This window comes from Perna viridis, chromosome 11 (assembly GCF_037379345.1).
Source record: "Perna viridis isolate PV_CMFRI_1.1 ecotype Kerala chromosome 11, ASM3737934v1, whole genome shotgun sequence".
Lineage (NCBI taxonomy): Eukaryota > Metazoa > Mollusca > Bivalvia > Mytilida > Mytilidae > Perna > Perna viridis.
The window spans coordinates 31,579,950-31,596,932 of record NC_142455.1 but is presented as its reverse complement, the minus strand read 5'-3'; the positions used below and the strand labels follow the sequence as shown (position 1 = coordinate 31,596,932).

The following is a 16,983-nucleotide window of genomic DNA, read 5'->3' as shown; positions in this document are numbered from 1 at the left end:
TTATAGACGAGAATTATTTGCTTTGACAATTTTTGTTCATGAAAACTTGATATTTGTTTGGAAATTACAATACATAGTTGTACTATAGTTTATGAAAACATCTACCCAGTACAAGTTTATGTTTAATAATCTTATTTACTGCCATTTAGGCCAAATAAAATTACACTTGTGTTTCCTGTTACCCAACCTGTCTTGAACTCCCATCTGACTTATTGTCAAGTTAACAGGCAACAAAAAGTACCACCAAATGAACCAATATTTTACAGATTGTAGTCAATTTTCAATATCGTTTAGATATTTTTAATATCGTTTGGCTAGATCCTTCAATCTCAGTTTCCGCTATATAGATGACGTATTATCTTTAAAAAATCCTAATTTCGGGGATTTGATACATCGCATCTACCCAAAAGAACTTGAGATAAAGGATACTACAGACACTGCGAAGTTAGCCTCATATCTTGACCTACACTTAGGCATCGATGGTAAAGGAAACTATTGACCAAACCTTACGACAAACGTGATGACTTTTCATTCAGAATTGTCAACTTTCCTTTCATCTGTGGCAACATCCCTTCTGCACCTGCGTATGGAGTGTTCATATCACAACTCATACGTTATGCCAGATATTGCCAAAACTACGCAGACTTTTTGTATCGGGCTAGAACTCTAACAAATAGGCTTTTGGAACAGGGTTATGTTCCTACAAGGTTGAAGGCATCACCACTGAAGTTTTATGGTCATCATCATGAACTCGTGGATGGTTATGGTGTATCCATCTTCACCTTGAAAACTGATTTATTCAACGGGTCATGGTTTTCCTTTCCTCGTTTGTCTACCCCGGACTTGACTTTTTATGAGCAACTCGGCGGATGTTTCTAGAAAAGCAGAGGACGCTTACCCTACCAGTGCATCTGGTCCATGCTCCCAGTTTCTAGTGGAGTCAGAGTTGCTCATTTGCTTTTGTTACTTTGTATGTGTGATTTTAGTTACTTTATGTTCTTTGTGTATGTCTGTTTTCCATGTCTGGTCTTTGTCCCTGGATTACATTCTTATGATTACCGCTATAACCTTGGTTCCCTGGATTACTCTTTCAATTTCCACACAATCTGGGTGCTTAATAAGATGTTTTTGAAGTTGTTTTCTATGTAAATTGGGAAAAAATAAGTAAATAAAATAAAATCCTGACCTACCAACCCATTTTTTTTTAAAAAGATGTAACAGAAAACAGAGGTATAATTTTATTTGGCCTTAGCATTATTATTAATGTTTTTCTATTTTAATTTGTATGTTTAAAGACAGTAAGTATAATTATATGAACCTATGTTGCAATTTTTTTATGGAAATTTTGTTCCAATATAGCTTCAGAATACTGTCCAACAGCAACAAGAGAAGCAGAAGACAATGTCTGGCAGTAAAATTGAGACATCTAAAAAATTGACTAATAAGAAAGAGAGGTTTGATGCCTACAGCATGTTGGAAAGCAAATCTGGAACAAAGTCAGAAACAACAACTGCACCTGAGCAGACATTGAAAACATCAGCTACAAAAACAAAGGGAATGGTGTCTGCAGGGAATGTAGCACCAGGTGCTGTCACTAGTCAAATTCAAACCATGATGTCTACAGGGAATATAGCACCAGGTGCTGCCACTAGGCAAATTCCAACCATGTCTTTTGCAACAGGCTCAGAGCAAAATATGTACCTTACCTCTCAAAACATGACTGATTCTATGTACCAACCTACCCAAGAAATGACATCACAGTCATATGATCCATCTGCCCAAGCAATGATGATGTCATCACAAGGAATGATGCCATCATCAATGCCAATGGCTGGTTACCAGGTGCAAACTGGAACTGCTGCTTATGACATGAATTCCTATCAGCAATTCCAGAATGCACCTTCAGGTTATACAATGCCTGGCCAGGCTTTCCCTGGCAGTATGGTTCCTCCACCAATGGGTCTTCCAGGCAGTGTAGTACAGCCAGGCATGGAGGCAGGTTTTACTTGCAATGTTGCCCCACCAGGCATGCAGCAAGCTTATGCTGGCAATCTTGCCACTCCAGGTATACAGCAAGGGTTTCCTGGCAACTTTGCTCAGCCTCCTATGGACTGGAACCAGTTTTATGGAGCACCTCAATCTCAACCAGTGCCCCCTCCTTTGCCACCATTACCAACAGAGGAGTACCCTAAACCTCCCCCTCCACCAGAATAGAACAGTTAAGTTTAAACATCATTGTACAGTACTTTTTAATTCATTTTTCATCCTTTTTGTGACATGTTTTGAAATGACTGTTCCTCACTAAATGGTTCCTAATTTGTTCAAATTATATACAACCAAAAACTGTGATTTATAATAGAATGCAAGAAAGTATACTGAATTACATGGTTTTCTGCGTGATTACAAGGAATACCATCCTTATTTCATGGTAATGAATGAATGACTTTCAAGTTTTTACTTGTGCATGTATAAAATGTCAGAATGTTAAACTTTTCTCATTCAACTTTAAACAGAAAACACAACTTCTTTTATGAAGATGACAAGATTATTATGAAATACTTGTTTGGAGTAACATATAGAACAAGAAACATCAGCATATCTAAGTGATAAGTTTAAATAAAAAATAAATTAAAGCAACATTAAGCTGTAAGATTTAAAAGTTAATTATTTATCATAATGACCTTTTTCATATGTATGCCAAATCATCCTATCTTTTCTGTTTCTCTGTCTTACATTACTATGTATTGAATACATGTAGTAACATGTTTACAACTGCACTATTAAAATTACTAGGTTGACATCTTCATTTTGAACAGTAATTATTTTTGGGAGATCCTTTAACACCGCTAATAATACACAATGTTTTGTAATGTAAAGTTAAATAAAATATTACTCCATCAACAAATATAAATGTATAAACTGATTTAATTAGTACATTGTTGTAATGTGTTGTTTATAATTCATATTTCATTTCTCCATATAATCCAAAATACATGTTAAATAATTTCCATTGAGTACAAAATACCAGTCATGTATGTTGCATATACACGTTATTATCTTTTTTGATACATGCATTTTTAAATTTTTGATAGAAGGGGTTTGTTTTCCTAATTAACACTTTCCATTTGTAAAGTATATGCTTTAAAAAGCTATTCACATCTTAAGCATTTCATTAAAATGAGCAGCCTATGATAAATTCCCATTTTGTAAGCAAAAAATAACCAAATACACATGTACTACTAAAAATTAAACCTAAAATAAGCAGTAGGATTTGTGGAATGGTTAAAACTAATTGATAAACTGTGAAGTGGGCTTTGTTGTTAAAGCCTTGAGTCCTCTTGCCTAAATAGTCAAAACTGATAAAAGATTTATAACAAGAGGAATACATGTAGAACCACTTCAGTGTATAGTGGTTTAATGTATTCCTCCACTTGAGATGGTAAAATTAAAATTTTCAGCATGCTAGGTTTTTCAAGCATGTTATAATGTTAATCTTACCATAGAGACTGAATAATGATTTAAATCAAGAATAGACCAATAGGGTTTTTCCATGATTCTGTAGAAAACTGGAATAATGTTAAATGGCAGGAAATCTCTTGCAGAAATTTAATCAACACCCTGTGGTTAAAAAGTTATATGCTTTTTTAATCATTGGCTAAAAATGGGTGAAAATATCTTTGTATGTGTAGTTTGCAGGTATCAGTTTAAGGAAGTAAAATCATCATGATTATTGTTGTATATTCACTGTGGTTTAAAGAATTTCTACATTAACATTCAGTTAAAAATACAGATCTTTTACATTTGTTGAGTACAGTTGTATTATCATTTTTGTGCTTTAGCAATAAATGCTGCATAGAAACTATGTCCTTTTCATTCATAGTATTTCATGTATTCAAGAGTTGATTTAATGTTAAAGAAAGACAAATGCTAAGTTTTCTAATATTTTGTTTCTCATTTGATTCAAAATCCTCATACATTTACTTTTTTTGAGTACATGAATTTACACTATTTGAAAATTGGATGTTGTCATGTTTTTTTTAAATTTTAGTTAAAATTGTCATATTTTCTATGATCACATTTAAAGTAAAATATTGCAATGTATTTTACTTTTAAAATTGTGAGATTAAATGGTTCTTTGTACCAATCAAAACTTTTAGTTTTTACAGTGTTATCAGGTAGGTCATTGTATGTAGATATTGCAGGCACATGAACAAAAGTCAAGTCGTGTAAGGTCAGTATTTTTGTTTAGTTATTCTTATAGATGTGAAATTGAAAAGATTAAGTTTGTATTTGGCATATACCCACTTGATTATATCAATAATATGTAGTGGTTCTCCAAGCTATTACAATACTCAAAACTAACTTTTGATGCTGCAGACTGCTCTCTCACAAAAGACAAGAACCTGAGGTATGGTACAGTGAATGTAATTTACAGGTCTTTATCCGATTGCAACTGTAAGTGGCAGAGGAAACAAATGTCTACTGCTGCACAGAGAGTGGTGTACATTGTGTTTGTACGTTGTTCTATTACACTTCTTGTTTTCAGATGATATTTGAACAGCTGCTCAGCCGAATCTTTTCAAACTTGAAAGCTATGCTTTATACCACAAAATACATTTAACGTTTGTTAAGGACTTCGATGCTTGATTTAAGAATAACAAGGATTTCCAAGGGCTGTTAAGATCTTCCATGCTAAAACAAAATTAGAAGAAAAAATAGATGGGTCAGTGTGCTTGTTTTTAGATATAAACATTCAATTTTTTGGCAGGAAAAGGATTTTCTTTATTTGTCTTAGTAGGTTTTATCAATTTAAACAAAACTTTCAAGAAATACCAAGCAATTCATAATATCTTCCCAATGACATTTACTGTGTGCTTAATGATATTATGAAAAGAAAAGTGGGAGGGTGGGGGAGTCACTGAAAAAATTATTATTTGAAATGGATAAAACCAGAGGAGTCCGAAAATCTGACAAAAATGTCTTAGCATGACCAGCAAACATCCTTCATACTGTACTAAAAATTGAAATATTATTCCCAAAATAAGATTGTAAAATGTGAAATTATTTGATGACGAGTGGTGGTGTATTGGAATTATTTTGTCGTTTCGTCCGTCTGAATTTCGTCGCTATTTTCTCCCTATTGAAGGAACCGTTTCAAACTTGTATTTTGATGTAGGTGGGCATACCATGTAAGTGATCTTGAGTGCTGTCTGATATAAACTTCCTTTTACGTGGTACTTTGCCATTTTAAACTTTATTTAATGATCGCACAAAAAAATCGTGGCTCCCAATGGATGGATCGGTTTCAAATTTGACTGCTTCTTTATATAGATAAGGCATATGTTCTAAGCGAGTTTTGGGTGCTGTCCAATATTAACCTCCTCTACGAGTCTTCATGTTTCTGATTGAAGAATTTTGTTCGGGTTAATTTGGTACTTTAGGATTTAGAGAAACTGATATCTCGAACAATTTTCCTAAGTGAAAATTGAACACCTTACAGAAAACTAATTTCTCATTATTTATTAAAATAATATAAAAACGGAAATAAATGCTCCAGAAATAATTTCACTTCGTGTTGTATGTTTCAAGTTCAACATGTTCAATGTAATCTTTTAGCAGTAACATTTTAAAGATATAATTCCGCTATTGAAACGATATCAAATGTTAGTACATGTACATACTTGCACTTACAACACAACTCAATAGATCTTCGAAAGGCGCCAAAAGCACTTAATTACTTCAAGGGTTAATCTATACATCTATTTCTTCTTTTGTCGGTTTTGTGTTAGCACTTGTCCGTCCAGAAACAAAAATCAAAGGAATTTTCCATATATCCGATGTACTAAATGTTTTCTATCAGAGATTAGCAGAGGTTGGTTTAGTTAAAACTACTAGCATTCAAAAAGAAATGAATGCGCAGTTTTAAAAGTTTATCTCCAAAAAGCAAATTCTAAACCACCTCTCAATACTATAGAAAACGGCAGTTCTGTGTCTGGAAAATGCTGGAGATTTTATGTTTGAAAATAAAGTGTCAAGCACAAACGGAAAGAAGAAACGAATCCTTACTTAAGATTCCATCATCCACGTTACTTTGATTAATAGTGTTCATTGATAAATCGTGTGTATGACGCTCAAGGTAGAGTTTCTCTTAATGAAACCCCAACCCAAGACAAAAGACGTTTAAGCTGTTTCTCTCTTTGTCATCTTTACTTTGATATATTTATCAATTAAAGGGCAGCATGCCAGAAGAATGTACGATATAAAAACAATACTACCTCCTCTTTTTGTGACTACAAACATTGAAAGTACTTGATTAAAAGTTCCGTTTTATTACACTTCATATGAATCCAGGCCCGTAGGCAGGAATTTGTAGAGGGGGTTAGAGGTGCTATCGACTTAAATAGTCACAAATTAAACGAAACTTCGATTTTAATAGAGCTTATTTGTTTTGAAAGGGAGACTTAAGAAAAAAAACCCCTCCTTTTTGACTACGGGAGTTGAATCAGCCTAGAGAATTCATCTATATCGGTGCGTAATACAAAGGTTCAGCTAGAATACATATATAGCAGTTCAAAAATTGAAAAAAAAATGAATAACATGAGTACCAAAACAGTTAAAAGGTAAATTTGCTAACAAAAAAAGCTTTTTTAAGTCGCTAATATTGTTAGCGACTTCTTGCACTCGTAACAGGTGTTCTATGTGTGTTTTCACTTGTATGAGAGTGGAAAGTTTACTATAAAAGATGAAAGGATCGGTTAGCATTGAACTTTCTGTAATATTACTGAGAAACTCCTAGTCTCCGAGTTGTTTTGATTGAGAAACATTTCCATACATGAAAAATCCATACGTATAACTACGACAAATTTTATGATGAAAATGAGAAAATCACTGATTAATTGGGAGTTTAAAAGTTTAGTATCTTGCATTGAATTCACAGGATGTTGAAAGCAAGCCAAAATCAATGGTATAGACTATTTGGCGATTAGTCTTTGATTTAAAGTTAACATAGTATGATGGAGATTCCATTGTGTTATGGGATTATGATATGGCATGCGTCATACTTAAGACATATGGTTTCTGTGTATTTACTTTAGTTTAAGTTCAAAGATCGTCACAAGTTTCCTTAGTCTTTGTCCATATAAAAGACAAGATTACTACTTTAATGTTGCATTCAGCGACTTAGCTTTTCTATCCATATCAAAACTGCGAAAATCATTTGTTGCGTCAACTATATCATCACGATCCTTATTTCAATGTGTCAAATTTACCTCAACATACAATTCAGTAGTATGTATGTTGCATGATGCTGTCATGATTTGTGAAGTTATTTACCATCCAAAAAGAAATGATATTCATCTCCAAGTTCGTCATCAAAACAAATGGAACATTTCAATATGTAGTCATCAATGCAAAGTAATTTCAACCAGCATGTAGTTATTTTATATACATCAATCGACATATGATGTATGTCTATCAACTTCATACATGTTTAAAGTGAACTTTCTGACTAGCTTTCTTTCACTTGGCGCCCGTCGTCGTCCGTGGTCGTCGTTAACAATTATACAATTGCACAATTTCCCAAGGAGATTCATTTAAGAGATTCGATATATTTTTCTTTGTAAAACTCCCATGTTTTACTATACTAGCCGAGTAGTCGCAGCATCGAACTGTGACAAAAAAGTTTCTGTATTATATTATCAACTTTACTCAGTAACGATAACATGGCTTTTCTACTATGTTCATGCAATGTCTCTTGCGTCACATCAAAAGTATCAGTATAATTGAACAATAAACCAAGGGAGTAGATAAATTCATATCACGTTTACAGTTTATAGTCATTCTAGAACAATTTCTATTATGATGCCTCTGACAAAAAAACCCTGCAATTTAAGCTCACCTGGCCAAAGGCCAAGTGAGCTATTGCCATCACTTGGCGTCCGTCGTCGTTATTAACAATTATACAAAACTCTTTTCCTCTGAAACTACTTGACTGATTAAAATTAAACTTGGTATAAATGTTCCTTGGGGTATCCTGCATAGAACTGATGTTGGGATTTTTTATTCGTCTAAAAACATGGCCGCCGTTACTAAAAATAGAACATAGGGGTCAGAACGTAGTTTTTCACATATATCTTTAAAACCGTTAGGTTCAGCTAATTCAGACAAAATAAAAATGTTCAGCATGATGAGATCTATCTCTGGTTAAATTTTTGTTTTAATCCGTTAAACCATGTTGGAGTATTTGCCCTTTTTCAATGATTTTTGCTATTTTTAATGTTATTTCTTTCAAAAATCATCTCCCCTAATACTACTTGACCAATTGAGACCAAACTTGTTATGAATGTTCCTTGGGGTATCCTGCATCGAACTGATGTTGGGAATTTTGATTCGTCGAAAAACCTGGCCGCCGTTACTAAAAATAGAATATAGGGGTCAGCAGATTTTTGCATATATCTTAAAAATCATTAGGTTTAGATAATATCTGACGCAGGTAAACGTGTTGAACATGACGATATATATTTCTTGTCAAATTTTGGTTTTAATCCGTTAAGCCATGTTGGAGTTATTGCCCTTTTTCAACGATTTTTGCTATTTTTAATATTATTTCTTTCAAAAATCTTCTCCTCTGATACTACTGAACCAATTAAAACCAAACTTGGTATTATGTTCCTTGGGGTATCCTGCATGGAACTGATGTGGGAATTTCTGATCCGTCAAAAACATGACAGCCGCTACTAAAAATAGAACATAGCGGTCAGACGGTAGTTCTTCGCATATATCTCCAAAACCGTTAGGTTTAGCCTAATTCTTTCAATAGCTGAAATGATCCTTATTATTAGGACTACAAAAGTTTTCAGTGATAGAAGTTGTCAGATGACTCCTTGTAAGAATTATTGCCATTGAAAGGGGAAAAATGACTTTTTTAACAGTTTTTAGTCAATATCTTGAAAACTATGATAAATTAAAAAAAAACTTTCAATTGTTGAAATGATTCTTATGGTAAACCCTATCAAAGACTTCTTGAGTCAAACTTGTTGGACAACTTCTTGTTAAATTTTTTGCCTTTGAAAGGCAAAATTCAACCAGGTGGGCGATTCAGGCTCCTTGGAGCCTCTTGTTTCTTCTAATTTATTTTTCAACCAATTTTTAGCTACTGCAGTCACTTGGCGTCCGTCATCGTCGTTGTCGTTAACAATTCTTCAAATATCTTCTCCTCTGAAACTACTGAATGGATTTGAATGAAACTTAAAAAGATTGTATCCAACACAAAATGTCCGTTTGGATATTTGATCTATTCAAAAACAGTGCCGCTATTACTAAAATAGAACATAGGGATCAGACAGCAGATATTTGTATTTATCTCTAAAACCTTAAGGTTTAACCAAATTCTTACATGGCGTAAAAGTGTTCACCATGATGAGATCTATCTGTGATTTTTGGTGAAGATCTGTTGACCTATGTTGGAGTTATTGCCCTTTTGGACTTTTTTTTACTTTTTTTGATGTTATTACTATCAAAAATCTTCTCAGAAACTACTATACATAATTTAGTGACAGTTTGTATTACTGTTTTTAGTTATCCTGAACAAAATGACCGTCTGGATTGTTTTTTTGTTGTTTTTTTTTTTTTTTTTTTTTTTTTTGCCATTTTTTGCATGTACAACTTTGAAAATCTTCTAAAACATTTTACATAATTCAATGAAAGTTGGCATTTTTGTACCTTAGGTTATCCCACACAAATTCAATGGGGATTTTTTATTTGTGAAAAAAACATGGTCGCCGTTACTAAAATAGAACATAGGGACCAGAAGGGATATTTTTTTTGCAATTAACTCAAGAACTGTTACCTTTAGCAAAATTTTGGCCGGGTTATATTATTTAACATAATAAAATGTTCAAAACAATTCGTCAACCGATGTAGGAGTTATAGTCTCTGACGTAGAAAAAACATTGTCTACTATACATGACAAATATGTTGTCGCACAAGCAGACAAAGCCCAAAACAACATTATTTTTGTCTGCAAAACGTTTTACCTCAAATGTTTATTATCAGAGGTAGGCGTAAAAAATAAAAGCAGTGATAAGACATATACTGCTACCACTTTCTCCAAAGAAGAAATTGTGGAAAATCATAAATCTGAGCTATCCTCTTTTGGTCTCTCTACCAACGACGATGACTGTGATTTACCGTCTATGTACTGGATTCCTTAACTCCACAAGAACCCATACAAACAACGTTACATAGCTGGATCTGCAAAATGTACCACCAAACCTCTTTCAAAACTTTTAACTCTATACTCACAGCTGTCAAAGAGAGTGTGCAGTCCTACCACAACACTTGTTACTCCCGTAGTGGTATTAATTCAATGTGGATCCTGAAAAATTCGAAAGATCGTTTGGAGACAATCAGTTCAAGACTATTATCAGAATATGATAGCATTAAAACCTATGATTTTTCAACACTATATACTTCTATTCCCCATACTCAGCTAAAATCCCGACTTATACACTATAAAAACATTATACATCGTTGTTTTTTCCAAAAAGGATGGTACACCTAGGTACAGATATATAATTTTTGGTAGAGATTTCTCATACTTTGTTAGAAATAATTCCAAATCATCTTCAAAATATACAGAAGATGTTTACTAAATGCTGTAATTTTTAATCGACAATATATTTGTCCAGTGTGGTGGACGCGGTTTTCAACAAATGGTCGGCATTCCAATGGGAACAAATTGTGATCATCTGCTTGCTGACCTATTCCTTCACTCTTATGAGGCTAAGTTTATAGCTGATCTGATCCGAAAGAAAGAATATCGTTTAGCTAGATCCTTTAATCTCAGTTTCCGCTATATAGATGACGTATTATCTTTAAACAATACTAATTTCGGGGATTTGATACATCGCAAAGAACTTGAGATAAAGGATACTACAGACACTGTAAAGTCAGCCTCATATCTTGACATACACTGAGAAATCGATGGTAAAGGAAAACTATTGACCAAACTTTACGACAAACGTGATGACTTTTCATTCAAACTTTCCTTTCATCTGTGGCAACATCCCTTCGGCACCTGCGTATGGAGTGTTCATATCACAACTCATACGTTATGGCATAGCTTGCCGAGACTACGCAAACTTTTTCTATCGCGCTAGAATTCTAACACATATGCTTCTGGAACAGGGTTATGTTGCTACAAGATCATCACTACGGAAGTTTTTGGCCGTCATCATGAACTCGCGGATCGTTACGGTGTATCCATCATCACCATGAAAACTGATTTATTCAACATGTCATAGTTTTCCTTTCCTCTTTCGTCTACCCCGGACTTGACTTTTTATGAGCAACTCGGAGGATGTTTCTAGAAAAGCAGAAGACGCTTACCCTACCGGTGCACCTGGTCCATGCTCCCAGTTTTTAGTGGAGTCCGAGTTGCTCATTTCCTTATGTTACTTTGTATGTATGATTTTAGTTACTTTATGTTCTTTGTTGTGTATGTCTGTTTTCCATGTCTGATCTTTGTCCCTGGATTACATTCTTATGATTGCCGCTATAACCTCGGCTGCCTTGATTACTCTTTCAGAAATCAGTAGAAATGATATGATTGATATTCAGTTTCTACATATTAGGGAAAAAAACAGTCCTAAATAATGTGGTAGGCACAAAAGTATTATTACATATTTATTTTACATCATCTTTGTTCATGCTACAGTGTTCAGTAAAATCAAAAACCTCCAGTGCTAACCTCACTTTGATTATATTAACTGTGTTGGACAACAATCTACAGTCTACTGGTGTACATTATGACGAGTTATACCTATTTAAACACAAAAATAGTATTATACATAAAATGAAATAAAGGAAAACCGTTAAAGGTAAAATAAGACTAAAAAGTCTGTACGAGGACACCTTAAAATGAAATTGAAATTCTTTTTTTGATCAATATTTGGAAAGGTGATATATTTAAGAAATAAATCACGGCATCTCTATTTTATCACTGTTTTACCATGGGCTGGCAATTATTTCTGTCGCGTTGTTTTATCCCCAGCCTGTTTCCATCATTTATTTTTGGTTCTAATAGGATTAGTTTCTTCATATTTTGACGCAGCCTATGTGTTGCACGAATTGTTGGTCATGTATTTATCACGTTTTACCATGGTTGTGGTCTTAAGGGTTTTGAAGCACATAATCTATTATAACAAGTTTTTCACCAACACATTAATTATGACATTAGAAGGATTTTTTTAATGATTGCATCAACTATAGCAATGACGGAAAAGAACAATGTAATATCAATGTTTCCTTGAAAGATCTTTTAGTTGTTGTGGCTTAAATAAAGACAAAGTTTGATTTATGGGTAATTAGCCATAACTAATATTTTCTCTTGTACAAAGAGTGAGAAAATTCCTTTTTAGCTCACCTGGCCGAAGGCCATTTGAGCTATTGCCAACACTTGGCGTCCGTCGTCGTCCGTCGTCGTCAACAATTTTTCAAAACTCTTCTATTCTGACACTACATGACCAATTTGTACCAAACTTGGTATGAATGTTCCTTGAGGTATCCTGCATAGGACGTATTTGTGGAATTTTGATATGTCGAAAAACATGGCTGCCGTTACTAAAAATATAACATAGGGGTCAGACAGTAGTTTTTCGGATATATGTCCAAAACCGTTATGGTTAGCCAAATTATTTTAATAGCCCAAATGATCCATATTATTAGGACTACAAAAGTCTTCAGGGATAAAAGTCAGTCTTGTAAGAGTTACTGCCCTTGAAAAGGGAAAAAATGACAGGTTTTTTTTAGTTTTCAGCTAATATCTTGAAAACTATGATAGAAATTTTTCTTAAATTAACTGCCCTTGAAAGACAAAATTTAACCAGGTGAGCAATTCAGGCTTCTGGGAGCCTCTTGTTTATTAGGTCACATGGCCTATGGCTATTGCCTTCACTTGGCGTCCGTCGTCGTCGTCGTTAACAATTTATTGAAACATTTTCTCTGAAACTACTCACCAGATTTGCATGAAACTTATCGTGATTGCTCCTTAGAGTATCTTGTACCTTTTGGATTTTTGATCTATTAAAAAAACATGGCCGCTGCTACTAAATATAGAATAAAGGGGTCAGACAGCAGATTTTTGCTTATATTTCTTAAACCGTTAGGTTTAGCCAAATTCTGACTAGGTTAAAGAATTCAGTATGATGAGATCTATCTGTGGTCAAATTATGGTGAAAATCTTTTGACCCATGTTAGAGTTATTGGCCTTTTTGGACGTCTTTTGCTGTTTTTGGTGTTAGTACTTTCAGAAATCTTCTCAGAAACTACTGAACAGAATTCAATGAAAGTTTGTACTTTTGTTTTTGGAGTATCCTTAACTAAATGACCGTTTCGATTTTTAATCGGTTAAAAAACATGGCTGCCGTTACTAAAAATAAAACATAGGGGTCAGACATCAGACTTTTGAATATATCGCCAAAATCGTTAGGTTTAGTCAAACTCTGACATAGGGTTAAATCATGATTAGATCTATCTGTGGTCAAATATTGGTGAAAATCTTTTGACCCATGTTGGAGTTATTGCCCTTTTTTGACTTTTTAGCTCACCTGGCCATAGGCCATTTGAGCTATTGCAATCACTTGGCATCCGTCGTCGTCCGTCGTCGTCGTTAACAATTTTTCAAAATTCTTCTCCTCTGAAACTACTGAACCAAACTTGGTATGAATGTTTCTTGGGTTATCGTGCATAGAACTGATGCGGAGATTGTTTATCTGTCGAAAAACATGGCCGCCGTTACTAAAAAAAACATAGGGGTCAGACAGTAGTTTTTCGCATATATCTTGAAAACCGTTAGGTTTAGCCAAATTAAATTCTGACGTAGGGAAAAGTGTACAGCATGATGAGATTTACCTGTGGTCAAATTTTCATTTTAATCTGTTAAGCTATGTTGGAGTTATTGCCCTTATTTGACCTTTTTCTTTTTTGCTAATTTTAATGTTGTTTTTATTATTTTAATGCAACTAAATTGTAAGCAAACGACTATTGAAACAAAAATATTTCAGAAATTCGCTCAAAGATGCGACTGTGATTTTTAAACAGGACTTTAAGAAAGACCACAAACATAAGTTACGAAATTACTACACCCGAACCCTACTGAAATTTGTTGGACATAATGGCAGTTAAATTCCAACCTTAAAAACATTTTATTGAAATACCATAATATTAATATACTCAAGGAATAGTGCAAGCCAAAGTGGCATAGTCATTGACTTCGTTCGATACAGCTTTTGTACTGTTTAAATTCATCTATTGAATCTGACTTTTTCCTGCAATCATTTCTTGACCAAACTTGTTGGGTACAGACAAAAAATAATGGGTTAAACAGGATGACAGAGTGCTTTCTCATTGCATTGGAATTCATCATAGACTTGAGTACTGTAGATCATTTTATCTCTTGATTAAACATTATGAAATAGATACAGAGATTCAAATTATGTTGCAGGTGCGTGTGAAACCAAAAAATGAAATCAAACATGTACCACTGAGAAAAGCGATAATTACTAATGATATTTTATAAGCGAGACAAAGGACATCAACTTTTTTATACTACTGCTTATAATGGTATTACACTTGGTTTCCGGCCCGTGCAGGTCCGGTGTGAAAAGAATAGGCCTACAGCAGCGCTAAGCTTGTCGTAAAAGGCGACTAAATAGTGCTCAGGACCCTAGCCGGGGGCTAGGGCGCTCTGCCCACAGAGTAACTGGGATGTGTGCCCCAGGTGGTTGAATGGGGTACCCCTGGCGTGTTCCATGCTGGGTTTGTCAGGCTATAATACGGAAAACCTGACCGCAAACCATCGTGGTGCACCGTGTTTGGAAAGATACCACGTTCCTCGCACGTTAAAGAACCCTACTGTGGTATTCTCCCGGAGTAGAAACCATAGGGTTCCGCCACAGGAGGCTAAATTGCCCGACCATACCCACCTCTCCCTATTTCCAGTGGCAATCAAAATTTGTCGACCCCATGGTCCTTGTGTCCCATCCCTTTTTCATTTCATTATCATTTCATGTTCATTTTATCATCAATTTCATGTTCATCGTCTGAATATAGCTGAAATATTGCTGCTCGGACGTTAAACCCCAACAAACAAACAAACAAACACTTGGTTTTCGTGCGATAGCTTGAATATTAGTTTCGCTAGGCTGATCTTTATAAAATTTTACCACGAAGTTCTGAACAATAAAAGGAAGGTTGGTATTGAATTTGGCGGTTATAGCCCCAACCGTTTTAGAATTAAGGACCAGATAGGGACAAATAAAGTTTTTCAAATCATATGAACTTCAATGATATTGTTCCACAATATTCTATATCATTATGGTTATATTGGGAATGATTTTGGGTGTTGTGGCTTGAGCCGATGAAGAATTAAGTGCCACAAAGGTGCCTAAAACAAACATTTTTCTGATTTCTGGATGGTCACTTGAGTAAAAGGGAATTTATCTCTTTAAAATTGTACCACAAAGTGCCATACACCAAAAGGATGGTTTGGATTGATTTTGGAGGTTGTGAGTATACAAATGATTTTGACATCCATGAGTAACCTCCTGCTGATGTTAATAAAGACTACTTAAATTAAAATAATACATACTCAGTTAAGTAGTAACCGCCTCGGTGGTCTGGTGGTAACGTGCTCGCCTCCAGTGTGGGAAGTCATTGGTTCGATCCCACACCGAATTGTGTGTATAATTTGATAAAAATTGAGTATATAAAATTCATGAAAGAAAATGCTTGGATAACTTTGAAACTGTACCGTTTGTGTTATACTACAACAAAAAGTATTTTGATTTATGACTTGAATCATTGAGAATTAACACCAAGGATTATTGCCTTTTTTGACTTTTTTGTTGCTATTTTTAATGTCATTTCTTTCAAAATCTTCTCTGACACTACTTGAACAATTGGAACCGACCTTGGTATGAATGTTCCTTGGGATATCCTGCATAGAACTGATGTGGGGATTTGTTGATACATGGAAAAACATGACTGCCGTTAATAGAAATAGAAGGTAGGGTCAGACAGTAGTTTTTCGCATCTTATATCTTCAAAACTGTAAGGTTTAGCCAAATTCTTTCACTTACTGAAATGATCCTTATTATAAGGCCTACAAAAGTCTTAAGGGATCAAAGTTGTCAGACTTTCTAAATACTCCTGGATGTTAAAGTAATTTTTCAATCGAGTGTTCATTTCACAAGCTAGAATAAGAGATTTAAGTTTCTTTCTGTAAGTTCGGTAGATGATTTAAAAACTGCTTTCTGATAAAACCTTTAATCCATCTGAAACTGACATAGTATTTTCGCTTTCGCATCGTGTGTCAGGTGACGCTCAATACCGTTGAAATTTATTAAAGTGCGGCTAAGACTATATCGGATTGGCGATAGATATTGTGTAGAAGGAAGTGTAATGAAAGCTGCTGATTTTAACTTGATTTCCTAAATCCACATCTGAGTTATGCGTTTCTTGTTAAACAAGTAGCACAATAATTTCGCTGTTGCTTAGTTATATAAATATATTTTGGTAGTTCATTTTGCTGACCCTATAAGCCAACGCTTCAGATGTATCACGTACATTTGAAAGAGTCCATTTGCCATATTTACCAACATTTTAAAATGCTTATGATTTTTCACCGATATACACGTGAAGAGAGCCTTCATGTACTATAAATCCTTTTTTCAAATACATCTCAAGATGTCTTTTATGGCTTCTTCGTGATATTAAATTGTTTATGCAAAAGTCAATTGTTGTATTGATGTAAATGGAAGACAAAGTTGCTGTTTGAAAACGCCATCTTGTAAGCTCTTATTGGGGAATTCCCCCGTAAATATTGACAGTTGGCATATATGAAAGAATTCCTCTTTCATGGAAAGACCATAGTTGGATAAGATCATCTGTGAGTGCCTTTGGTATGTCTTTCTATTTGTTGTA

The 16,983-nt window shown here is 34.4% G+C and overlaps 1 protein-coding gene across 1 annotated transcript in view; it reads left to right on the top strand.

The window, feature by feature from the left end:
* Positions 1–3,859, top strand: part of LOC148603732 (uncharacterized) — a 33,650-nt gene extending 29,791 nt beyond the window's left edge. Inside the window, exon 19 of the mRNA XM_088552408.1 lies at positions 1,360–3,859. Coding sequence (XP_088408534.1) covers positions 1,360–2,214 — 855 coding nt within the window. The 3' untranslated portion in view covers positions 2,215–3,859. The remainder of the gene's footprint in view (positions 1–1,359) is intronic.
* Positions 3,860–16,983: the final 13,124 nt, after the last annotated feature.